At 35.3% G+C, this 27,972-nt stretch overlaps 1 protein-coding gene across 5 annotated transcripts in view; it reads left to right on the forward strand.

Annotated features, from left to right (window-relative positions):
• TCF12 (transcription factor 12) overlaps positions 1-27,972 on the forward strand; it is a gene marked incomplete at both ends in the record, with an annotated part of 385,872 nt that overhangs the window by 339,736 nt on the left and 18,164 nt on the right. For 3 of the 5 annotated variants that reach the window (XM_079701343.1, XM_079701344.1, XM_079701346.1), the window contains 8 exons: positions 855-960; positions 1,994-2,133; positions 2,413-2,557; positions 3,217-3,281; positions 11,545-11,623; positions 19,776-19,849; positions 20,867-20,938; positions 21,691-21,897. In XM_079701343.1, coding sequence (XP_079557469.1) covers positions 855-960; positions 1,994-2,133; positions 2,413-2,557; positions 3,217-3,281; positions 11,545-11,623; positions 19,776-19,849; positions 20,867-20,938; positions 21,691-21,897 — 888 coding nt within the window. The remainder of the gene's footprint in view (positions 1-854; positions 961-1,993; positions 2,134-2,412; positions 2,558-3,216; positions 3,282-11,544; positions 11,624-19,775; positions 19,850-20,866; positions 20,939-21,690; positions 21,898-27,972) is intronic. The other 2 variants (XM_079701345.1, XM_079701347.1) reach the window with 1 other exon arrangement.

A 27,972-nucleotide genomic window follows, 5' to 3' on the forward strand; every position in this document is an offset into this window, starting at 1 on the left:
ACCATGCATCACCTTAAGTGTTACTTGTTTTCCTTCTTGGTTTCAGTAGTCATCATGAGAATGGTTTGATCATGCTTTGATTGTTACAGTCATTTGGATGCCCATTTAGTTTTCCAGAGAAATGACAGAGTTGGCCATTTGCCAATTCTAAATGTTCATACTTTGTTTATCTGAAGCAAAGGTTTACCAAAGGAAATTAATACTGCTCTGACAGATTAAATGAGACTTCCCTGAAAGCTGTGCCAGACTTGAAAATTTGCTTGAAATTAAAGAATTAAAACCCCTGAGCAGAACTTGGTTTTAATTTCGCCAACCCTACTAAGTTAAGGAAGTTTCTGAACAATTGTGTTGTGCCTTTCACAGTTAACTTTTAATAGTAGTAAAGAATAGTAACATTTAATCTGACTCATTTTGATTTTGATAAATCTTGTAACAGTGAAAAGAATGGATTTTATGAACAAATTCATAAAATAAAACATTTTATTTGATGCTGTATTCAAAAGACATTAGTTTCCACTATCACATTTTGAATCATGAGCCTATATGGATTTGTGTTTTGTAAGCAAAGTCAACATTTATGACTTTATTCAACCACCTGATGTAATTGTCACAGAAAGATGCATTACAGGGATATTTAGAATAGTTTTTTCTCTAGTGATCAGCTAAAAACAAACAGGTAGATAATGTCCAAGTTAGACGTTATTTATGAGATTTAGGCAGTTTATTTGGATTTGCGGTAGGCCTTTTAAGATATTGGATAGGCCTTTTTAGGCCCTTCAGGAAATGTAACACATTTTACATAAGTGGTATGACAGTAATTTACATTTTAATTAAATTTCCTGTTTAATTTTAAGGTATATGCACCATCTCCAAATTCAGATGACTTCAACCGTGAATCTCCTAGTTATCCATCTCCCAAGCCACCAACCAGTATGTTTGCTAGCACTTTCTTTATGCAAGGTAAGTACTGCCAAATAGTTGTCAAGTACTACAACAGTTATCTCTTGTATATCAGCTAATATTTTAAAGTTGTGAGGAAAGAGAATATCTGTATAGAAGTTCAGGCATTTTTTATCTAGATATGTTTGGCTGAAGCAAATTAAAATTTAGTTTTAAAGTTTCCTATTGCTAATTATTGCTGACTGCAATGTAGTTGGATTATTCAGCGAAGCATCGGAGTGCTCATCTAATATTGATTGAATTTATAAAGGACTTCAGTTGAGAAAAGTGAGTAAAGCTGCTCTTTCTCATTTTAGGATTTAAATGTATAAAAGCTATTAACAATTTTAGTTTCTTGTTTAAATTACAGATTCATATCACCCCTAGAATTATCAGTGCAAATAAAAAGTGAATATCATAGAACAGAATAAGACTTTAAGAGAGAAAAAGTGTTGCACTTCCTTTCATTCTTGTCTAGCAAATCATTTTTATTTGGTCTTCTGTGGTTTTGGACTATGGGAGCAATAAATTACTACATAAATGGTTCCTTGACTTTACATTGGTGAGTGAAGTCATTGCTAACACATTTCTTTTGAAGGCTGACTATAATATAGTCATTATCCATTACTTAGGTTCTCTGTAAGAGAAACTTCTTTATTCTAGTTTGAGAATGTTTGGTATGATATACATTGCTTATAGGTTAAGAACTTTTTGTATATGGGTATACCATTTAACCAAAAGTTAAATCCAACCTATCCCCAGATTTGGAATTTTTATTGTCCTCCCTGATACGAATTTAGGTCTTGTGAGGATTTTTATAATGACCTGCCTACTACAGTTTCAATTACTTTTTCTCCCTCTAACTATAAAGCTTTATTCCTTCATTTAACATAGTAACTATACAGTTTGGAGAGAAGAAAACTAGATGTAAGACTAGGTTGGAAAGGGGAGGAAAAACATATCTGGAGGGTACCCTTTGAATTTTTATAGCATCATCAAAATAAAAGAAAAAATATTGGCTAAGGAAAATTTTATATTTCTCTTTTTGTCTTAGATGGGACCCACAATTCTTCTGACCTTTGGAGTTCATCAAATGGGATGAGCCAGCCTGGTTTTGGTGGAATTCTGGGGACCTCCACTTCCCACATGTCTCAGTCCAGTAGTTATGGCAGCCTTCATTCACATGACCGCTTGGTAGGCTGTAACACATGACTAGGGTGCAGCAACACTTTGTCCTCACTTGTGTTTCTTTTGGATTACAAGTGTAAGATTTGATTCTGCCAAAACTTCTGAATTTTGAAATACTTCTAGGCTTACTTCATGCCTTTTGAAAAAGTAAATGACAAGAGTAGTGCTCTTCAGCTGCTAATTTATGATGTTCTTTTTAACCTGTTATAGTAGTTGCCCAGTTATATGTGCATATTATTCAGAAAATGTATTTAATAAATCATGTCTCTTTGCCCCTTTCTTTAGAGTTATCCTCCACACTCAGTTTCACCAACAGACATAAACACAAGTCTTCCACCAATGTCCAGCTTCCACCGTGCCAGTACCAGCAGTTCACCTTATGTTGCTGCCTCACACACCCCTCCCATCAATGGATCAGATAGCATCCTAGGTGAGCTTTTTTAGGTTGGCAAAACTCCCTAAAACTGAATTTGGCGATTTGTAGTGAATCCCATATTTTTCAATATATATATATATATTTTTTGTTCTTTTCATATTTTTTTCTTCCAGCTTTATTTAGATACATCATTGACATATAGTGCTGTGTAAGTTTAAGGTGTACAGTGTATTGATTTGACTTAAATACATCATGAAATGATTATCACAATAAGTTTAGTGAGTATTCATTATCTTATATAGATACAAAATTAAAGCAATAGAAAAAAAATTTTTTTCTTTGTGATAACCCTTAGGATTTACTCTCTTAACTTTCCTAAATGACATACAGCAGTGTTAGTTATATTTATCATGTACATCCCCAGTACTTATAACTGGAAATTTGTACCTTTTGACTCAACGTATTTTTTAGTATTGAGTTTAAAAATGAAAGAAAGGAAGAAAAGAAACTTTCTGATTTTCATTAATGTACAAACTGGTAAGGAACCCATCTTTAGCTTACTAAATACAACACAGGCAGAGTATTTGCAGGTTTATTGTGACAGATGTGCAACAACAATGGAGAACACCATTGAAATAATGGCAGAGTGCTAAAAAAGCATGCCTGCTTGCCTGCTAAACTTCTTGATTTGTTTTCCTCTTTGAAATACTCAGGAACCAGAGGAAATGCTGCTGGAAGCTCACAGACAGGTGATGCACTTGGAAAAGCTTTGGCATCTGTGAGTACTGAATTTACATATTTTGCTGAATGATTTTTACACTGCTGAATGCAATGATTAGATTTTGTGGGCAGTATGTGTCGTTAAAGGGTGTAGTTATATCAGGACCACTTCATTACTCATTTAGAGCTATTTTCGGTTTGTATTGATTTGTACTGCCCTTAAAATAATTCACGAGAACACTTTCCCACCCTATTCCCACAAGAACTGTCCTTCTAATTTCAATTTAAATATCTGTTTTTGTCTTAATGCAACAGATGTAGGGAAAAGAAAAAGAAATTTGGGCATTTTGAAGTCTAAAGCACAGATTACTGAGGTTAATAGTTAAATCTGTTTATTAGTTTTTTTTTACTTTTTTTTTTTTTTTTTTTTTTTGCGGTACGCGGGCCTCTCACCGCTGTGGCCACTCCCGCTGCAGAGCACAGGCTCCGGACGCGCAGGCTCAGCGGCCACGGCCCACGGGCCCAGCCGCTCCGCGGCATGTGGGATCTTCCCAGACCGGGGCACGAACCCGTATCCCCTGCATCGGCAGGCGGACTCCCAACCACTGCGCCACCAGGGAAGCCCTGTTTATTAGTTTTAAACATATACTTTGTGAGTTGCCCATTAAAGTAAGTCAGGTGGAACCAAGAAACATAACTCAGTTATTCTTCTGATCCAGAGAAGGAAGTGCTTTTATAAGGATTTTTTTCTAACATGGAAGGTATTTTATATTTTTTTTTAAAGGAAAAAATCAGCATCTGCTGCTGATTCATTTAAGACATAGGAGATGAGAGCCTTTCCAAAAAGGAAAAAAACAGATTCATTGAAGAACCCACACTAAAATGAGTAAAACTAATTTGAAGGAATCCCATAGTATTTTCCTCAGAAAGTAGTTTACATCACACCAGAATGTTAATGAAAAAGCAATGAGTTGGTTTAATAAAGGCAGTGATCGGTTTTAATATATGATCCTTAAAACATTGAAACAAAATCCATTCTTTTGGGAGAACATTTACCAGTAGTCCATAAAGATTCCAAACCTAAGTATTTAAGAGGCACTTCTACTTTGTATTTTCTAAAGTTTCCTCTTAGGCTTTTTCTTCCTTTCTTTTTTCCTGAGTGATATGCCTCTCAGAATTTTCACAGAGTTGTCTTACTTATGTCTTACTATGAAGTGCATTTAACTCTGTCAAACACATTTGCTGCTGTTCATGGGGAAGGCAGACCACTTAATGTGTGAGTAGTAGGAAGCAACTATTGAAATTTAAAGAGATAAACCTCTTTGTGAATGGTTTCTGTAAATAAACCTTACTCTAAAGCAGTACACGTTTCTTGAGAAATGAAGCCAAGTCAAATTCATCTACCACATAGTGGTGGCTCACACAAAATAGAGCTCAGTAAATGTTTGTTGAATTCAGTCTTACATCATATGACAAAAATGATGATGATGATAACAAAACCCACAAAAATATCATCTGTAATTTGTATGCTTACTAGGTGCTAGGCACTATACTAAGCATTTACATGCGTTGTTTCATTTAGTCCTCAAGAAAGCCCTGTGAGGTTAGCATTATTATTCCCACGTTACAGATGAGGAACTAAGGTTTAAAAGGTTAAGTAACTTTGGCTCAGAAAGATTAAGTAACTTGCCCTAGGGATCACCAGGCTAGGAAGGGTAAAGCCTAGATATTAGATTAGATCTGATCTAACTAGCTTCACTTCCAGAAAGACCAGTGGTACAATGACTGTTATTTTACAAGGTGTTGATGAGGATTAAAGGGAGTGATCTCACTTATTCTGGACTTATTCCACATGATGAAAAATACCTACTTTGGAAGAAAATTATTCTATAATATTAAATGAGTGCCTCCCAGGTATTTGATTGACTTGCCAATTCCTTCTGCTGATTCTGTAAGAATCCAGTAGCAGATATTTCACAGGTAGAAAGACAAATAACATTTGAACTTTCGATACTAGGCAACTTAAAAAAGTATAACCTGCATTTCAGGGGCTTTTTTCTCAAAAGTTTTTGTTTATTTTATTCAGGGAAGACTTCCATAAAGGATCCTTGGCAGATAGGCAGGCAGGAATTTGTGATGTTCTCAGTGGTCCTCCAAGCTCCTTTTCAGTTACCCTTCAAGTCCTTGACTATCCTCCCATATTACGACCAACATACTAGCTAAACCAATTGGCATTTGGAAAAGAAAATCTAAATTCAGTGTGAGTGGAAGCCAGGGGAGAATGTTTAATCTAGTTAGTGGGTGGGCTTTGGTTGCCATGGAAACTCAGCTCTGTCATCCTGTGTTGTTACTAGGCAGGAGCAGCCAGGTCATTCCATAAATCATTTCTGTCATAGCTGACGGTGATGCATTCCATCTGCTCCATCACTGCATGCCATAGTCTGCACACTTCAGATCCCTTCCTTCAATCCATCTCTTGCCCCACTCTGCACCAGACATCTCCCCCAAACACATTCTTTCTCTAACTTCCATTACAAACTCACATTCACTTTAGTGCTCTTAGAATGTCCTGAAAAACAGACAAAAAAATACACTGGGGATAGGAAGGATTAGAAGAGATGAGGAGAAGGAATTTTATGAGGATTACACTTGAGAGTCTGACATGCGTCTCAGAATTTGATGTTAGGTATTACAGATCTTTGGAAATGGTGACCATGAGTATTTGAAATTTTTAGTTCTATAGAATGTGACGTTTTAAATACAGCATCTAGGTTTAGATGGAGAAATGCCATGCTATTGTCATTAGAAGTTATTTCTAATAGCTCCCCAAATGTCTGATACATGTCTTAGATGGTCTTTCATGTGTGAAACAGAGGTTACAACCTTTGTTCTTCAGTTTATGTATTAAAAAGCACACAGAATACTGGGTGATTAAACATGTAAGGCCAGATAATACATTCGCAAAGGTTCCTTTATTTTAGGTTTAAGCCTGGATAATTATGGTCTTAATCTCAGGATAGCTAGAAAGAGAATTGTACATGAAAGTATTTACACAAAGTTCCCAAAGCCCTATGGATTATGCATTAGTTTAGATAATAAACTGGGGTAGATAGAGGGAAAGGAGAATCTGGATATTCGTGCCATTTCTGTGTTTCCCTGAACGTCTGCCAGACAATTACCCTTTAAGATTGTGCCCGTGGAGAGTTATATAGAGAAGAAACATCTGGTTTATTTCAGTGCCTAATACCATATCAAAACACTTGGTCTTTAATTTAGAGGAGATCAAACAAGAAGACTGTTGAACTTTGTTGATTATATCAGACTTCTTTGTGATAATTTATGTTTTGATTTCTACCTCAGAGCAAAGGAAAGGGAGAGAGTATGTGTATGTGTGTATTGTGTATGTGTATGTATACGTGTGTGTATGTTTTAATCTAGATAGTTAAATGGTCAGTAGTCTCTAACAAAAGGAAAGAAAATTCAGGGAAGTTGATGTTTAAAAGTAATTCATGAAATAAGTTTCTTTGTTCCTTAGACTCAATAACATTAGCATAATAAAGATTAACTGAAATGTGCACTGTAGTGTTTAAAAAATTGGGCTCGCAGTTCCAAGGTTGGGCTGGGGAGCACTCCATTGTTTCTTTTTTGTCTGAAGCCCTTTTCATTAGCTTCTGGCTTATTGGCACCCTGCTGATTGGAATAGACCATGACTGATAGGAGGAGGAGCCTCATTTGTTGCAGTAAAATGAGGCATATTACCGTTTAAGCCTGGCAGAAGGTATTGGGAGTTATTCATCATTGGTCACTTAACAGTATGAGGACCATGGACTGCATGTAGAATGAGTTCTTACTTTGTGTTTAGGCTCTAGATTCTAAATCACTCCCATCCCCATTTTTTAAGTAACTGATTTTTTTTGCTTCTCTTTTTTTACTTTGAAACATCTATGTTAGGACTTCTTTAAGGTCAGAAAGTACAAAAAGTAATGTATTCATGAGTTAGAATGCTCTTTGTCAAATAAAGCCTTATGTTTAGAATTTCTTAAAGTAGCACAACAGTTTCTATAGAATAAGTATAGTTTGTATGTCATTTGGTAATAGAATAAATATGCAGAAGTGAAGTTTAATGACATGATCTGTGATCTAAAAGGCTGTATTATTCTGCTCTTTTAATGTTGTTGCTCCCTTCCCACATACATGTTCTTTTTATGAAAGTAAAAGGGACAAGAAAAAGTCCTGTAATTTGCCAGGCTGTCAGTTCAGGAAAAGTATTAGTAACAATTCTGTCTGTCATCACTTTAATTTAGGGCAAAATAGAACCAAGGGATGTGATGAGTGAGTGGAGAAAGTACCTTTTATTATACAAATGGAGAAGGTGCTTTTGATAAAAACACCAGAAATTATATGTTGATATGCTTTTGGTACTGCTTCTCCTATTTTCACAGTGATTTTTAGGAGCCCACACCCTCTTTATATGTAACATCATTTTGCTTAGTCATTGCAAGGTAGTCATTGCAAAATGACTCTAAAGTATAAACTTCCTTCTTTGAGATAAAGAAGTTGTCACCAGTCCTTCACGTGCTTAGGGGTTATTTAGCTGTAATGGCAGAGTTATGAGGGAAAATAAGGGTTGATAGTCTGCTTATATCCTCAAAAGCCCATACCTGCCTAACGATGTGGTATGGACAGCTTAGTACATCAACACTAATTCTCAGAAATATTGGAACCATACCATATTGTTGTTCTCAAAGCTTATACCATAAAACTGATTTGTAAATGAATTCATCTTTATAATAGTATCTTTTTTTCCCCTTGGTATTCCTGTTACTGAACCCCACTATATAAATGCTGAGATAAACTGCTATTTACTGAATTCTGCTTTTTTATCAAAAAGTATTGTAGCGAATTTCAAGTGCAATTTAATCGCTCAAGTTTGTTTTTTTTTTAAATATTGAGCACCTACTTGTGCAAAACAGTGACAGACAATGATGGATTCAATGTTGAACAGTATAAGGTCCCTGCTTTCAAAGAGCTTACCGTCAAGGAGAGAAGATAGAAAAATGGTAACATAGAGCATAGTGTGAAGTAAAATACCAAAGAGAAGTAGCAGGTTACACTACGAATATAAGGGAAGTGAAAATGATTGTAAGTGGGGAGGTTACATTTGAGTTGGGCTTTGATGTGTTACAGAATTCCATCAGGGAGAAGTTAAGAAACAGGCCTTTTGCAAGCTGTGTTCAGAAAATGAAAAAAATATTTTGTTTGCTATAATGCTTTATGTAGGTTATAAGGTAGAAAGATATTTTTGTAACCAGATAATGGAATACATCAAATGTCATTCTGTTTTATTTAGTAGACAACAGGAAGTGCTATATGGCATTTGTTCAAAACTGGTAGAGGACAATAGCTCAGTCAATTATGTATGGGATGAAAGGAGCGGGGAGTAACTAAAAATATAAAGACTTAAATAGTCCAGCCATAAGTTCTAGTAAAAGTCTAAGGTAGTGTAATGGCAGTGAGAATGATGTATGCCCATCCCAGAAACATTATAGAGAATTGTGAGCATTGGTGTCTATGGTGGGAAGAGTGGAGGAGCAGGAGAAAGGAGGGGAGAGTGAGAGTGGTTTTGGTGACCATGAGAATACTGGTGCTAACTGAGATAGAGGAAACAGAACAGTAGAGATGGGAAAGGTGGGAAGCTTGGGGCAGTGATGCAAAGTTTGGGTTTGGACATACTGAGCTTGAGATGAAAGAAAGATATGCTCAGATGGAGAAGTCCAGCAACCAGTAGGAGGATAGAGGTGTCATCTTAGGAGTCATTCACATGGATGTCATAGTTGATACTTTATAAAGAATGGTATTACAAAGAGAGGAAACACAGGTAAATAGAAAAGAAAACTGAGACTGGAGCTCTCGGAAAACCTACATTAAGTGAACTGTATAAGAGAGTAAAAGAGAGAAGGAGCCTGGGTAAAAATTATACATCCAAGGATTTAAAAGGGATACTCAAATGCTAACTTATTTCAAGGAAGATATCATTCCTTCTTTCAGCAAGTGTTTATTTACCAGCACTGTTGTAGAATCAGAAGCTACTGCAGATGCTGTGTAATTCACTTTGGTCTGAATAAGACAAAGTCCTTGCTCTTCTGGAACATGCATTTCATTAGGGAAAAGGGTGAAAGAGACATATGATAAACAAGTAAACAAATTTAGACAATTAGGGATTAATGTAAGCAGTATGAAGAAAACAAAGCGGGAGGTATGATACACAGGGAATGCTGTTTCTCCAGTGCTTTCATACGATTAATTCATACGGTCAAGGAAAATTGAAAGTCAGCAAGTTAGTCTAGTTTATGATAATCAAAATTTTGCATGGAAATAGAACTTCTTTCACTCCTCAGCCACCCACCATCAGTGTTATCAACCCTTCCCTCCCTTACCAGTATTATAGTCAAGATATATTTCATATGTTAGCATCAGTTGTTCATAAAAGTTATAATCATTTGAATCATAAACATGAGAAATAGTGATTTACAAAAATAAAAGGGTATGTTGAGATACGTTTTTGTTGAAGTTCGGTGATGTTACCTAATTTACTTATGGTTGAAATAAATCACTGTATGTATGCAAGCCATTAGGAACCAAAATGTGACCTTTAGCTAATTTTCACAGGTGTGAAAAGTAACAACTTTTAAAAGGTAACAGCTTTGACAACTTTAAGACCAACAACATTGATCTTATAGCATACTACTTGCCTATTACTAAGTCTTCCCATAAAGTTTTTTGAAGTCTTCTTGATAACTGCACTTTTCTAAAATGACTCTCCAACCTGGGAATTCCCTGGCGGTCCAGTGGTTGGGACTCGGCACTTCCACTGCTGGGGGCCCGGGGTTCTGTCCCTGGTCGGAGAGCTATGATCCTGCAAGCTGCCTGGTGTGGCAAAAAAAATTTTTTTTAATAAAATGAAATGACTTCCCAACCTGAATATACAACTTTTAGATCTGGCTCTTTGGAAAGAGTTGGTGTATAAAGGGATTTCCAGTTACAATTTAGTAACATCATACAAATTGGTATAGATATACTCATTTGTAGTCAGTGCTTAAAAAGTAATTGGTGCTATCTTCTTCTTTTTAAAAAAATGAAAGCTGTTAATGTTTGATGATTGTGACCTGTGGAATTTTGTTTTACCTGAGCCTGTCCCAGTACCTGGGACATATTTTTCAATGTGTTATACTGTCTTTAAAACCAGTGCTGAGACCCCATATATGCCATAATTTGGGCCTCTTTAAATTTATTAGAGCTCTAAACTTACTCAGAGCAAGATTATTTCTATTGGATGACACTTTGCACCCACAAGTAGTGTTCCTATTTAAAATATTTGACCACAGTTTCTCCAAATAAGTTGATTTGTCTGCCCTAAGTGCTGAGATGTGAAGATGATTTATGAGGCCTGTTATAGGAATGGGATTGTCCTAGAGAGGAGTTCCTAGGAACCGTTGGTGCGTGGATTAAGGAGACTTTTTAAAGGTTTAATGGTTAATTATGTAAACTTGAATGAATTTCTGTCACTATTTTTTTTAGCAATATGAAATAAATATAAAGTGTTGCAACAAAACCTTTAGCCAAAATACATGCATCCAGATATGTTATCCTCTTAGGAGGTAAAGTCCACAGATTATTTTGGGAACATTTTTTTAAGAACTTTCAGGGTTTTTTCACTTTCTTCAAGGGTGACAAAATATCCTTTGAAAGCAAGTTTGATTTTTTTACAACACTCACACATCATTAGGAGCTAAATTTGGCAAAAATGTAGTTACTCGAACAACTTTCTAAAAGAAATAAGGGGTAACTTTTTAACAATCACTTTCTTTGACTCTTAAAACTATTTTTAAGGACTATTCTCTTCAAAAGATAACCATTTCCTAAGATTATTTTTAATGAATAAAATTTATTTAGTTGGTATATTCTAGAAAGGTTGTTTATCAGACTTGACTTTATAGTCACTTCTCTTTTTTTTAATCACTTCTCTTTTTTGTTCTAGCAATTAGAAATTTAAATTACTTTTCAACTAGGATAATAAAGAAATAGGTATGATCTGTTTATTCCTCTCATATTAGAGTATATATGATACTTTTTAATCCGAGTTTTAAAACTGGGGCTTCTATAGGCTTTATGTAATGGAATAGTTCTAAAATTGATTAAACAGTTTTTCACTCTGAGCCTTAAGGGTGGCAGCTTAGATTATAAAAATAACTCCATGCAAATGGATTTATATTTTTGCTTTTGTCACACTGATATGTGCATATCTTTTGTTTTCTGGTTAGATTTATTCTCCTGACCATACCAGCAGTAGTTTTCCATCAAATCCGTCAACACCAGTTGGATCCCCCTCACCTCTCACAGGTAGGCTTTTGTTTTATCTAACTACTTGATAACATGCATGGGGCTACTTGGAAATATTTGAAGTTTATTTTTCAATAAAATATAGTAAAAACTCACACCAAAAAAATCATTTCTATCCTGAGAAAACATGTAAACAGAGCCTTCTCCTGAGTTCATTTTGGAGAATATTGAAGTATTTGCTGTTTGAATTATTTGTTCATATCTTCTCTGATTCTTAAAATAATTTGTGATAATTTCTAAGAACAATTATTATAACAGGATAAAAAATAAGGCTAAGCAATTGGGATGAAGGTAAAATATAGAGAAGGAGATGAATCAAAAATTTTGATAAGCTAACAGAAAATAAAATAGCCTATTTAGAAGTACATATAACATCTTTCTTCCTTATTCTCTGCATTTTCCACATACTATGTATAAGACTCAAATGAAAAACTCTGCACTAGTTTGTCTTTATTTTTAAGTCCACTGAGTTATTATTTCATATATATATATATATATAAATTCTTGGGGATAATGTAGGGGTTTTTTTGCTGAAGAAAAGAACTCTTTGTGAATGTGTTTGAATATTGTTATTGGAGTTAAATAAGTGTTCAGATTTGCATTGCTTTTTTCCTGGTTTTTTTTTTACAGTAGTTTTAACAAGTTCCAGATACTATCCTACAGTATAAATTTGTTGAGATACAACTGTTATTATTGTAAATAGGAATTTTTCGATTTATTAGGAATAAATCAAATTACAGGAAGATGCTTGGATCTGATCTGTTAAGCTATAAAACTTGGAATGTGTTTCCTGAGCAGTGTTTAGAGAAAAACCATGCTAAAGAAGAAATGTATTAGTTCTAAGGAAAAGATATTAGACAACTGTGTAAAAATTGCCATTTTCCTCCAACAGTTGACCTCAGAAATGATTCTCTATTACTGATCAAAGTCACTAGTTCAGTCCATGTGGCATTGTTGTTGTTGCTGTGAAGCCTTTTTGCATTGTTCAGGGTTTCTGAAAATCAAGGCTCTGGTGTATCAGGGCCCTGGCTATCACCTGTGCTGTGTGATTTAGCCTTGTGACTCTGCTAAGAAACATTCCAGTGTGGAAATGATGAACTGCTGGCAGCTGCTTTCAGCTATTAGTGGGTTCTGCCACTTTCTCAGACACCATGGCTTCAGCTGTCTAGTAAAAGTTTAACAGCTGTTCTCCACATAGACAGGACTATGAAAGACCCATTGACTTAAAGTTGTTGTTTAACAGAGGGATGAAATTACAGGAAGAATGATGTAACTTTAACCATACTCACCCTCTTGGCAGAGTTTTACTAAAATTATCAGTGTCATTTTTGCCACACAGCCTGTTTCACTTTCTCATCTCAGGTAGCTGTATTGGCCCTTACTGTATGTTCCCACTGCCTCTTCTCCTCTGCCCAGCCCAGTAAGATAAAAGTGTCCTTTGGTTTCCATTAACACTGGTTGGGAAGGCAGGCAGCAGAAGAGCTCAGCATCTATGCAGGGACATCAGTAAAATGAAGAATCAGAAACTTTAGACGTTTTTCAAAAAATAATGGTCCAAAGTAAAATCTCACATTTCCTCTTCCATTTTTTTTGAATTTTTTTGAATTTTTTAAATTTTTTTAACATCTTTATTTGAGTATAATTGCTTTACAATGATGTGTTAGTTTCTGCTTTATAACCAAGTTAATCATCTATACGTATACATATATCCCCATATCCCCTCCCACTTGTGTCTCCCTCCCACCCTACCTATCCCACCCCTCTAGGTGGTCACAAAGCACTGAGCTGATCTCCCTATGCTATGCGGCTGCTTCCCACTAGCTATCTATTTTACACTTGGTAGTATATATATGTCAATGCCACTCTCTCACTTTGTCCCAGCTTACCCTTCCCTTCTCCGTTTTTATTTGATGTTTAATGTATGATATCCTCTTTCCACCTTTAATTCAGCTGATTAATGAAAATCTGTGAAATGTTAAATTGTATAATGAAGGTATTAATAGGCTTCTTTTTTCAATTCAGCAGTCATACTCAAAGAAAAATATTTTCATATACTCCTGTTGAAATGGCATCAAAGACTGATTTTATACAGGTGCATCTCTGTCTCTCATCTCCTGTATCTAGTGTTTTCTTCTTATAACCACCCCCCCACACACACACACACCCCAGACTGGCAGAGCAGACATGGAAAGGAGGAGGAAAAAAGGAAAGCAATGGGCGATAAAGTATTCACAGTTGAAGGAAAAATGAAAAAGATAGAGCAAACCAGAGCTCCTATATAATATGTACAAATTATTTTGTACCTTGTGTGGCAGGAGCCTATCATCTAGAGTAAAAACTCCTCCCCCCTATGTGCGCTCTACACTTGCCCTCTTCCTTATGCCTGAGCATCAGTCAGACTCAGGACAGACCTTGTAAGAATAGTTGCACAGGTGCAAAGCAACATAGGCAGTTTCTAAGGCATTCATCATTCTTGTTTAAATCCTGCTTATTTTCCTTGGGAACTTTTCAGACTAAGAACATAACGTTCCTGCATAGAAAATGCTTACAAGAAAGAAGCTTCTGAGATGATGATACTGTTTTAGTTACGATACTTTAGGCTGAAAGGAAGAGAAACTCTTGTCTGGACTGGATTAAATAATAAGGGGATTTGGGATATCTTGTATAAAGCCCATAGCAGGGCAAGCTCCTGGACCAGACAGGGCTCCTGCTCTATTTCTTTTCAGTTCTTTCTTAGGCTGGTGGCAAGACAGCAGTTGAAGGTACCACATATGGACATAGCCATGTCTCATGTAAGAAAAAGGATCATCTATTATATGTCTTTTAAGAAGCTTTTTCCAGAAGCCTCTTCAACAGATTTTCCCTCATGATTCATTGACCAGCACTGGGCTTAACAGAGTTACTCAACAGAAATGGGACCACCATGTTTGTCTTAGTCATTAGGATTTCTCCCAAGAGCTAAGAATAGAATTACTCTTTCTTGGTTCATAGTAGGAAAGGATGGACACCCTCCCCCACCTTCTGAGCAAAATCTGGGCTCTAGCAGCAAGGTAGAAGTATGGCTGTGTCTAATACAGTTGTCCTTTGAGAAAAGACATGAGTATTTGAGTTAAGAGAATCTGTTTACTCACAACATTGTAAAGCACTTATACTCCAATAAAGATGTGAAAAAGAAAAAAAAGAGAATGTGTTTACTAAGGGAACTTGGAAAGCAGACACACAAAACCACTCTTTGCCTTTCTTTACCTCCTTCTAGATCAATGAATAAAAGTTTAATAATTGCAGTACTCAATAGCAATCTTCAGAACATCCACAATAAAAATAAAGAGGAAGTGGGGGGAGATAGGGGAAAAAGGATTCCTCAGTTTAGGCTCATTTCATCAATGAGATATTTATTTTTATCATCTGTCAGTATGCCTGGTGTTAAAGCAGTTACCTGACTTCATCAAGTTTTCAATTTAGTTGAGAAAATAGAGATAAACACATGAAAATAGAACTGTCAGAATTTAAACTACAGTTCTCCGGATGTACTTCATGAAGAGTGTATAAAGGAGAAAGAACTTTGAGTATAAAAGAAGAGAGTGTGACAAAGATCAAGATGTAAGAAAGTGCATGACCTGTTCATCCAGAGTCATTGAGATGACTGATTATGAACTCTTCACATATTGGAAGTGGAAAGGTTGGCTGCGGCCACATTGTGGAAAGCAAAGCCTTCAATGCTACATTTAGGATTATTCAACCTTTTCCAAGTATACAGTATCTCATGAAAGTTTGAGTTTAGGGTGAGATTACAGAGGGGAACAACTAACAAAATAAGAAAATGCATGGTAAATAGTCCTAAGAATTTCTCTCAGCCATGCAAAATGATGTTATCTATTCTCTAAATTTATTAACCAGTTTTATTAGGTGGCATATTACTGAATCCCACTCAGAGTGAGAACAGATCAGAAACACTGGGTGAATTTTAGATTTAGTGATCAAAGAAAGCCTTTCTAGATTTTCTTGCCAAATAATTCGATTCTCTTGTCAGCTAACGTGTTCTCTGGAAATAGTCAATAAATTTTGATATCAAGTATGTTTATTATAATCCTTGAATAACAGCTAGCTTTTGGGGGTGGTCACTAAAAAGCTCAGGGCAATTACAAAAATTGTTAATTATATAAATAGTTGAAAGCTTGCCCTTTATCTAACAGAAGGAAGTAGTATAAGCCCAAAACCTCTGTGCATGTCTACCACCAGATAGCAGGTGACAGGGAAGGAAGGGGGGGAAATAACCTATTCTCTGGGAAACCCCTTAGGTTTTTAGCCTTTGTACTTTTGTTTTTCCTTATTTGTGTAATAATGCTGCAGTTGGTGATTACAAGCTAGAGATAAAGATACCAGTATGATTCTAAATAAATTTGTATATTTTATTCATGTACTAGTTTTATAAAAAGACAAAGATGCAGATCTGTCTAGTGTCAGAGGTATTCTATAGCATTATGGTCTCTGTCTAGAATTTGAATTCCATTCACAACCCCAAAGTTCTCATCCATAGCTAATAAGCCTCGGTGGGCCAGAATTACAAAAGTCTATGTATCTTTTTTCTTCATTGATTACATGATAGATCTATCATCAGGAAAAAATAATAATAATGTCTCATGGTCAAAAAAACCTTTAGGTTCACAGAGTGAGTGCATTCATATCTTTTACCTCATTCGCTTCATAAAGGCAGATTTAAAACAAAAATAAAAAACTGTGAGTGCCTTTTTTTTTTTTTTTTGCGGTACGCGAGCCTCTCACTGTTGTGGCCTCTCCCATTGCGGAGCACAGGCTCCAGACGCACAGGCTCAGCAGCCATGGCTCATGGGCCCAGCTGCTCCGTGGCATGTGGGGTCCTCCTGGACCGGGGCACGAACCCGTGTCTCCTGCATCGGCAGGCGGACTCCCAACCACTGCGCCACCAGGGGAGCCCTGTGAGTGCCTATTTTATAGTCAGGACTCAAGATTAATTGATAGGGCCTCCCTGGTGGCGCAGTGGTTGAGAGTCCGCCTGCCGATGCAGGGGATACGGGTTCGTGCCCCGGTCTGGGAGGATCCCATATGCCGCGGAGCGGCTGGGCCCGTGAGCCATGGCTGCTGAGCCTGCGCATCCGGAGCCTGTGCTCCGCAACGGGAGAGGCCACAACAGTGAGAGGCCCGCGTACCACAAAAAAAAAAAAAGATTAATTGATAGTACAGATCAGCCAGAATGCAGGTCTGCTGATTCCCAGTATCCACTAAACTTCCATGCCCTTTTTTGAGCTTTACCAGCCATAGTATTGACTTCTGTTGAGCTTACTCAGTCTGTCTAACTATCCAGCCATCCCCTTTGTGACCAATAGCATGAATTTTTGAAATGACTAAGTGGGGTTTAAGGTGCTCAGTCCATGAAATACAACTTGGCATTAGTATGAAGTTCAAACGGATAACAGTGATTTAACCATGTCAGTATTCTATTTTAATCAAGTACGTCACAGTGGGGCAGCCCAATCTAATAAAAACAAAATAGGTTTGAGTATATGTATATTTTTCCAGTTTAATAAAGTATATTTTGAAGATAGACCTTAGCATAGTTACTTCATGTCACTATCAAAAAAATAATGAATATAGGTGATTTCTTACCTGAGTAACTCTGTGCACACATCTCATTCCTCAACACTAAGCTAGTGAAGAACCACTAGCTTTGCCTGTTTTGCAAAGCAGATGTGTGCTAACAGTTCTGAGGTGTTTAAATATAAAGCTTGTATTAATAATCCACACAAATTAAGTAATGTAATAATCAGGCTCTGTCACAGGCTGATCACCCAAGGGTGTTGGGGGAAATGGAGCAAAATGATTGAAAATAAAATATTGTAAACATTAAGGGAAACTTTAAAAATAATTTCCGGTCTTTTTCAAAATAGATCATGATTAACCTCTTATCCACATAAAAATTCACAATTCTACATCAGTTTTGGAAAGCACTGATGCACTGAAATCAATGGTAAATGTTAGCTGGTTGTTTTTATACGAATTCTTTTTTTTTTTTTTTTTTTTTGCGGTATGCGGGCCTCTCACTGTTGTGGCCTCCCCCGTTGCGGAGCACAGGCTCCGGACGCGCAGGCTCAGCGGCCATGGCTCACGGGCCCAGCCGCTCCGCGGCATGTGGGATCTTCCCGGACCGGGGCACGAACCCGTGTCCCCTGCATCGGCAGGCGGACTCTCAACCACTGCGCCACCAGGGAAGCCCTATACAAATTCTTCATGTAGTCAGTTACTGGATTTTTCTGGTTGCTAAATTCTAATTGCTAATTATAAAATTAGCCCACAAGGCTTCTGTTTCAGTGGGCAATTTTAGATTGTCCATAATTTATGTAGTTATGATTACATTTGTATGTTTAGCAGGAAGCCTTTAATGGTACTCAGAATAATTTGTAGTTTGCTTACAAGTAAAAAAAATTGTTAGCTGATGAAGTATATAACATATATTTTTCTTACAATTTTAGTATTTTAAATTGTTTTGTATAATCCCAACAGTATTCATGTAACTGTGAAATATAATCAGGTTATTAAGAATCTATGTATCCAACTTAACAAAATGTAAATGATTAATAGGAATACAATTACTAGGTTACTCAGCTAAAGTGAACTATAATAGTTCCAATTTACCATAAGTTTTTAGTTTCCTAAATATGGCAAATTAACCTGCAACAACAAGCTCTGGTGGAACATAGTTTAAAATTTCATTTAACAATAAACAAGACACATTAAGTAAACCTTCTCCAACTTCAGATTTCTAATATATTGATAATTCAGTTTGTCACTGAAGATTTGTTAAGAGCAAAACCATATATTTAATTGAACGGTCTTCATATTTTCTGTACATAACTTACTTTCAAATGCACAGTCATGAAATAGTAAAGATTTTCAATCATTTGTTTTGTCTTTTTCTTTTTAAAGCTATTTTGGTTATTTTAAAGCTATTTAAAGCTATTTTATTTTTTTTTAATATTTATTATTTATTTTATTTATTTATTTTGGCTGTGCCAGGTCTTAGTTGTGGCACATGGGATCTTTGCGGCATGTGGACTCTTAGTTTAGGCATGTGAACTCTTAGTTGCAGCATGCATGTGGGATATAGTTCCCCAACCAGTTGAACCCAGGCCCCCTGCATTGGGAGCATGGAGTCTTACCCACTGGACCACTAGGGAAGTCCCTAAAGCTATTTTAAAACACTGCATTCTCCCCAATACATGAATGAATTAATCCTTTTATTTTTTTCTTCTGTTTTTTTTTTTCCTTTTTATTCTTTCTGTTCTGAACTTGTATCCTTGCTTTTTCTGTCTCCTTTTTTTTTATTATATTGCCACTTGTCTAAAGTTGAAGAGTAAACAACATTTAACAAAATTTTCATGATGATATTTTCCAAATTAAATAATATGTTTTGGTGTAAACTATGTTGGGAAAATTTTTAGCAGATAATCCTAAATGTATTTGCAATCATTTGAAATTGGTGCATTTGTGCATTACTGGAGGCACAAGTTAACATGACCCTTTAGAAAGCAGTTTTGGCCTTATGAATTAAGGATCATAAATATGTTCATACCTTTTAATGTAGAAATGCTATTTATCCTTAGGCATATTCCCCAAAAGAAAAAACACAATATTACCGTTCATAATATTGTGATATTCAGTTACTATTCATAATAGCCAAATGAAAGCAACCAAAATGTCTAGCAGTGAGGTAACGGTGGTTAAGCAAATTATGATGTAGAGAATCAGGTGAATATTAATGTAAGTCATTAATAGCATGATCATAAAGACTAAAAATATGGGGGAGGGACAGAATTTTAAATTATGCATATTTTAAGTACATTTTCTCAAGATATGTGTGCTTTTGGACAGAGTGTGAAGAACATGCAAACATAAATGTAGTTATGTTTTAAAGTATAGTTTTTTTCTCAACTCCCTACACAGTTATATTAATAATGAAAAAAAAATTTTAATGTGTTGGGTTTATCAGTAGCCAGTAACATGCTGAAGACTGAACAAAAATTTTCACATAAATTTATGCACACTTACAATATATCTTTACCCTTTCCTTCAGAACATTATCAAGATCACTGGGTGCTTTTGGGTTTTGTTTTAACAGGTACCAGTCAGTGGCCCAGACCTGGAGGGCAAGCTCCTTCATCCCCAAGCTATGAAAACTCACTCCACTCCCTGGTAAGAGCCTCTGAGAAACATACAAGGTTTCTTTTATCTAATAGTTTGGAGTTCTTTTTTTTTCCAGAAAATCTTGAGTAACAATGAAAAAACAGTAGGATAGCATTACACACGAATTCTTTGCTAACAAATGGTCTGATTTAGTTGAACTATATAAGACACATTGGGTGTGCCTTTTACCATCTGTTCTTTGGGACATCAGGCTTCTGGTCTCAGGACAGCTGGTATTAAAATAGTGTTATGGGATTTTTGTTTCTTTGACGGACCTAGGGTTTAATTTTACTATAATTTTATGTTTACATGTAAAGGAAATTTAAAGAAGAAAAAAAAAAAAACACAGACCAAGTAAGAGAAAATTAGTCCAGCATTGCAAAATGGTTGTATTTTACTCTTTCTCTTTCTCATATGATGATACTGTGTGTCGTTTATTACATTTCTGTTAAAATTTTTAAATGTAGCATCAGTTATTTTTGTCAGGAAGAGTATGGTTTCCCATGTTTTCTTTTTTAAAAAAGAATGTATTATGTAAATTGTACAAGCAAAACCATTGACAAACAAAGCAGTAGAATAAAGGAGCATGTCTAGGTATTGAGAGTGAAGAATTTGTGGTAGGATGTTAACTACTGTTGCCTTTCTATGCTTACCACAGAATTATGAAGCATTATAAAAACAAAATAAGGATGACTTGATGGAATGTTAAGTCATGCTATCATTCAGTAATTCCAGGTTGCAAATAGAAAAGTTCTTTTTCTGTGACTAACAGAACATTTTAAATTAAAGGAAAGTTTTCTTCTCACATATAAGCAAATATAAGCAATGTGTGCTATTTAGATGCTAACCTTATAACTTTGCTGTTAAATCCCAGCCTTCTCATACCTTAATACAAGTAGATCTTGCAGGTCTCCGCGTTAACTTTACTAACATGTTATGCTGACATGCACATCAGCTATTTCCTCATCTCTTTTGGAGTTAATCTTAACCTGTGCTTTGCCTCCTGTTCTGTCTTGACTTTGCCAGAAAAATCGAGTTGAGCAGCAACTTCACGAGCATTTGCAAGATGCAATGTCCTTCTTAAAGGATGTCTGTGAGGTACTATTTCTTTTAGATGGTGCCTTTTTTGTGTTTCAATTAATTATACTTCCTATTATCCATTTAAAATCATCAAGCCTGTACAGACTCCAGAGTCTTTTAAAATCAAACAATGACTATTTTCATTTTTGTAACAATATGTAAGAATAGGCTTTTGTTGAATGTGATTCTTTTTAAAAGAGCTCTACTGGCATGTGCTTTTATTTTCTTAAATTCTAATATGTTTGTGTATGGGGCATGTGTATATTCACAGACAGACAATATCATTTCATCAGTTTTGTGAAAGAGCACATTTGGATGTGGTCACCATTTCAGATAGGTATTACAAATATTCACCTAAAACAAAATTACAGCTTAAATTTGATGGATTTGAAGACCCTCCCCCAAATTGCCCTCATTTCAAAGATCAGTGTTAAAGTACAGGTTATCTTTTTTATCAATGATAATTGAGTATCAGACACAGTAGAGTAGCCTTCAGCTTTTGTAGAAGCTAAAAGAAATAACCTCATGCTAGATTGGTAAATAGATTTTATGAAGCAGTGATTTGCTTCTGAAGCTTTGCTAATTTAGCATCGTCTACAAATATCCTTTTTTTAATTGTTGATTCGTAGTACAGGTAGTTTCTTTTGAAGCTACTTGATATTGCATATTCACTTGCTGTCTTCCCTATATCCCAAAGTAGGAAACATAGCAGTTTAATGAATTTAATAGATAACATCAGTAACCTCCATGTCTTTTTTCAATCCCTACAGCAATCTCGAATGGAGGATCGTTTGGACAGACTGGATGATGCTATCCATGTGCTGCGGAACCATGCCGTGGGACCTTCCACCAGTTTGCCTGCTGGTCACAGTGACATACACAGTTTATTGGGACCATCCCATAATGCACCAATTGGAAGCCTCAATTCAAACTATGGTGGATCAAGCCTTGTTACAAGCAGTCGACCTGCTTCAATGGTAAAATAGTGCTCATCCTTTTTGAAATAACTTCTAAAGTGTATTGTCCTACTTGTTTTTCATGAAATCTTTCAGGGAGAGAGGTTCCTTCTTTCTGTAAGGAAGGAAGGTAGAGTGGCTTTTAAGAATTTCTTTTACTGTCTTGGGCAGGGTCATTGGCTGAGCATTGGCCCTTAAAATCCTACTATGACCATGTGCAAAAAGCAGAAACTTTCTACAGAGATCATTTTAGCTTAAACTTGGATTGTTTTTCCAGATATGTAATAATTAGCAGAACAGTTTTTGCCTTGAAACAGTTGTAGAAAGTCTTAATATCAAAAGCAATAAAGCAAGACTGAATTTCAAGGGTTCTGGTCTAGAAAAGCTGTTTATTATAATTTGGAACCAGCCTTCAATAGTAGAACGAATGTAATATTATTTGTACAGGTCCAAATTTAAGCTTTATTCCCAAATGAAGGAAAAATGTGGGGTAGTTTTAAGAATGACTGTGATTTAAGTGACAATGAAAGGAAACAATTTTAGATTAATCCCTGAAGAGAGTAAAATCGTTCAATCCCTTTTTTTTTTAACGTGGTAGTTCTTTAAAAGAGGAAAAAAGTAAAATTCTGCAGCCATGCACATCAAAAATTCTGTGTCAAATGTCTTACATTGTTTTTTATACAAATTATGTTTTAAAGGAATGAAGCTCTTTTTGAATCTGCTATTTAACTGAAACCATGTGTTTGCATGTTTATGGCATGGTTTTTAAGACTCATTGCATGCCGTGAAATATTCTCCTATGAAACAGATTTCTAGCTGTAAACCATGTGATCAAGGCTAAAACTCACCTATCATCGCAATAATTAGGTGCCCCAAATGCTGAAGTCTTGTGTTCTGTAAAATAGGATTGGTTCCAGATTTTCACGTTCACATTCATATATCAGACAGCCATTTATATTCATTCTGGAGTTGCTGAAGTAAACATCAAACAAGGCTGCCTGGTTTCCTAAGAACAGTGTTTTCAGCAACATAGGTGACATTAGATGCCCACATGTCTTAACAACCAGTTTTTTGTTTTTGTTTTTTAATATCAGAAGATCTTGAAATTGAGACTCCTTTTAAATTAGCTTTTGTTGCTATTGATAAACTAATAAATGTGAAAGCACTTTTAAATTACTGAATTCCTAGAAATAAAAGGGAATATTGTAATCACTATTAGTGGTAGTAATAAAATAATTTTAACAGAATAATAAGATAGCATTTGTTGCAAGTATAAATTATTACTTTACTGAAATACTGTTTATCCTTATTTAGAAGAATGACTTGAAAATCAGTATGTTTGAATCCTAAGCTTGTCTCAGCTGCAGTATTTGCAATTCTTAGTCCTTACCTCTTAATCGTTTTTTTAATTCTTCATTGTTAATAGCCCACTGCTCCTTTCTCCAGTTTATCTGCTACAATATATGATATATCTCTGGCTCCTCCCACATAAATATAGAATTTATATGAAATGGAACTTCTATCTTTGGGAGGTTGTTTTTACCAACTTTAGATATAAGTTGGAAAGGAGATTTTTCAAAATCCAGTCCTCCAAAGCCATGTAAAAACCTAGTGCATTTTAAAAGAACTTGTTGAGGGAAAAAGTGTTTCTAATATTAGATACTTCCCTGAAGCTTTTAATTAAGAAAGTAGCTTCCATTATATTCACTAGGAATATGTTGCCTACTTCAGAGCTGCCAGAGATATTCTTTAAAAAGGAAAAAAATTCACGGTAATCTAGAAAAAGAGAGTTCTGAAACATGAGGTGAGTCTGGCTTAGTCTGAGAAGCAGCATCAGTGCTGCAGCAACTAAGCCCAGGTTATTGCTGAGTTTGTCTATCAAGGTCTTCCTTCAGTTTTTATAACCTTCTTGGAGGACACAGCTGAGAAAAGTCTGCCAGACATCATCTATTATATCCACCCCTTCCCCAATCACTAATGGAGGTGGAGATGCAGATGTTTTTGCCAGGCTTACCCTCAAAAGATATTAACTGACAAAATCTGACAATGTCAGGTGAGTTAGTATTCAGCTCCCATCCTTCTGAAATGAACTTCTTAGCTATGAGTACTCAGTTCTCAGTTTCAGCAGAAAGACCAAAGAATGGAATGAAACGAAGATCACAGTCAGCCAGTGACTGTCCCAGCTAAGTCTTAGGCATATTGTTGAGGAAAACTCTTATCCTGGTGGCTGTTATTCATGTCTGAGGGCTTGCATCAGTACTGCCAGGAGCCTTGCTTACATGCTTTGTACCTACTTATGTGGAATCAACTCTTTTCATATTCTGGGAGGGTGTATGATTTGGGGGACATCTTGTAACTATTGCCAGCCATCTTTAAGAGTTAATCTGCTTTTATTATCTCACCCCCATGTTTTCTAACTGATCATGACTAAGAAATAACACAATTTTACATTCTGGAATCACTTTTCTTTTTTTGTCTTGTTTAACTTTCTGGTAGTTTATATACTTTTCCTCTGCATTAACATAAATTAGTATTTTTTAGGCCCCTAAAAATGGAGGTTACGTGGCTATTATTACAAAGTAACCACAGAAATATCAGTTTATCAGCAATTCTATATCGCCATTTAGAATTTGTAAGGTCAGTTTCCTCTCAAAAATATTTAATTTTCATCATTTCATTTATTTTTCTGCAGAGAGTAAAACTGGTCTACTAAACATAAATACCATTCCAGGAACTCCACAGAACGTTCAAATAAAATTTTTGATGTAATGGATTTTTGTGGGCATTTACTAGAGGTCACCATCCTAATTCCAAGTTTTAAATATGATGTTACTTTCTCTCCTAGCATTTAAAGGAGAAGAGTCAGCATACTTTTTTTCTAAAAGGCCAGATAGTAAATATTTTCAGCTTTGCAGGCTATATGGTCTCTGGCACAACTACTTAACTCTGATTTGGTAACATGAAAGCAGCCATAGCTGTTATGAAAACAAATCGGTGTGGTGGCTGTGTTTTAATAAAACTTTATTTATAAAAAAAGAGCCTCCTTTATTAGTAAAACTAACTAACTAACTAAATAAATAAATAACAGGACCAGATTTGGCTTACAGGCATACTTTGCCCATCCCTGATTTAGAACATAAATTAGCTTCCCAGTGCAGGAAATGAGAGTTAGCAAGTTTTGTTTTTTGGGTTTATTTTTGTTTTGGGGTTTTTTTTCTTTTCTTTTTCTTGGAGCCTATAACTTTTTGCTTATTTTGTTTTAATGAGTAGTTTGGGAGTTCTGTTGAAGTAGTTGGAATATTTGAGGTGAGCCAGAATGCACTGGGAGTAGAATAAGAGTTGATGGCAGGGTAAAAGTAATACAGAGAGCTCTGCTCTCAGCCTTCAGTGCTATCAAGATAACTTGTGGTGTGAAGTCTACATGGGCAGGTTAACCAAAATAGTCTCCTTGATCAAGGAAATAGCTTTGTTGCTGAAAACATTTCTTTACATTATTTTCAGTTATAACAAGATTATGCCAGTAAGATCATCTACAGCTGATCTACTGATTTGTAGATCCATCTTCTTATCTTATAGATGAAATAATTACTATTTTTTCATTATTCCAGAAAACAATTTTTATATTTCACACAAAGGTAATAAGACTACCACCTGCCAAAAATATTAATAGGAGTCAATATCAAAAGACTTAACTTTGACTATTGTTTCTTTTAACTGAACAAACTTGACTAGCATCAAAGGTTAGGATTAAATGAGGTTTCAACCACAGAAAGCTTTTAACATATTTTAGCTATCTAATATACACAAAAATTAAATTTCCTGAAGATTATTATATCAGAAAAAGAGACCAGGAAGTGGGTAATTACTACTCCTTCTCATATAATTAGTGTAGCCAGCCTGCCCTAGTTTTAACATTTGCTCTTACTTTTGAATAGGGTTAACATTTTCATTTACTTAATTTCCTATTCCCTTTCAATATTTTGGATAGTTTCTCCATATTTTGTTAATGCAAATTAAAACTTAAGGCTTTATCAGACACTATTATTAGGATGTGATTGACGTATCATTTAAATTTTAAAACACAAAATCAGGATTTTTAGAACTATTGAAATGTCAGCATTGGACGGACTGTAGTTTTGCTCCCATTTATTTAATGTAAGAATAAACTTGGAATAAACTGCTGACAGCAAAAAAATAATGTTTTTAAGTGGAAAACTGAAAAGGAATGAGACTCATTAATTTCATTTAGGCATTACAAAGAGGTTTCAGCAATATAAGGTTATTGTACATCACATCAGTTTATGGCTGTAATATCTAAAATACCGAGGCCTGATGAGATAGCTATGTAATAGCACTTTTATCTTTAACACAAAGTGCTCAGTTATTGTTCAGACAGTGATTTCAACTTCAAACTAAGTTAGATTAGAAGCTTTTGTGTTAATGGAAGGCTGATGCAAATCTTAAAAAGTTTCTCATTTATGATACAGGATAAAATTACATCCAGGAGGTCTTTTGATTTCTTTGTTACAAGTCCTGAGGAAATTTAACTCAGGCATGTCTTTTGGGAGGGGCGGATTTCTTGGGTTTTTTGTTGTTTAAGCTATGGTTGGAGATGTGTGTCTTGTATGAGAGCAAATAATGTTCAATTGTAGAACTTAAAGCGACCTTATATAATGATTTAAAGTATAAATCATGTCTGTTTTCTAAATCCTAAAGCAGTTAGAGAAACTATATTTTTCCTAGTTCTAAAAGATTTAAGATTCAGTTATTAAAGACTAACAGGCAAATAGAGTAATATTTTATTCAGAATTTTAGCACTTTTGGTCACTTTATTAGAGTAAATTTGGAATCATTTTAACCTTATATTTAGACAGTAATTTTGTTAGTATAGGTTTGTATACAGTAGAAATGGTATGTGTAGGTTTCAGCTAAACTGAAGGAGTTTATTTTTTAACTGCATTTTACTTTTTCTAACCAATCTTTTTCCCAAATGGGCAACTTAAATTTTTAAAAATTTCATTAAGACCACATTATAGTGCTTTTAAAGGGTTTAGATACGATTTTTTTAACTCAAAATTGTTTAAATGTCAAGTTTTTTAAGCCTGAAATCCATACAGATTATATATTTATGGAAATATTATTCAAAAGGAATCATAACTGGAATTCTTCCAAGTTTTAGCATAAAACCCTCTTTGGGTAAAACAAAATATTTACAGTACATAAAGATCCTTTATTCAGTCTGTAGATTAATAGTGATTAATTTAAATCATTAGTACTCAGTGAATAGTACAAATTGAACAAATTATTAGAATAGAATTCAAAATCAGCGAGGAGTTCATACTGAGTAGTTTTCAGTCTGTCCCTTAATTCACAAGACCTCTTATTCATCAACTAATTAGATTTAACATTTTTCCATTGTGGGTGTTGAAGCCATTGGCCAAATTAAATGAAAACAAGTCCCTTGTCGGATGCTCCCACAAAAATAAGGCCACAGGTAGATTGTAAAGATTCAGAATGCAAGATGATGTCATTTAATGGAATGGGCCGTTTATTCTGAAAGGGAGCTCTTCATAATTGAAATATAGAGCATAGCAGGCCTAGGGGTTTTCCTTCCCCTGCTAGTCCCCCAATAGAAGCACTCTGTCAGCTGTATGCTAACGAGATGAACAATTAAACAAGGTCCTATCTGGCTGGCCTCACAGGCTCTGAGCTCAGACAAAGAACTGTTTATACACCTGTTACGTGTGTGGACAGAGCCATTTGAATGGGTAGCTTCAGATTAAAGGAAGGACATGGGAGTCAGGGTGAGCAAGGGTTAAAGAAAACTATAAGAACTGTGAATGTCAAATTCTCAGAAAATATATGAGGGCCATTTGCAAGGGGTTTACAAAGAAAAAGTTCCTGCTAACTTCATTAACATGAAAAACTCCAGACTTGAAACTTTTTGCTAGTCCGATGCCATTTTTAAAAGGTTTAATTTTTTTCAAGGTTGGTGTGAGAAAATACTTAGTTTGTAATATTCTATAAAGACAAAGATATTCACTGACATTTTATATCGCAAAACAAATTGAGCAACCTTTCTGATTTTCCTTCAGG

The sequence above is a fragment of the Hyperoodon ampullatus genome (genome assembly GCF_949752795.1).
Source record: "Hyperoodon ampullatus genome assembly, chromosome: 3".
Taxonomy (NCBI): Eukaryota; Metazoa; Chordata; class Mammalia; order Artiodactyla; family Ziphiidae; genus Hyperoodon; species Hyperoodon ampullatus.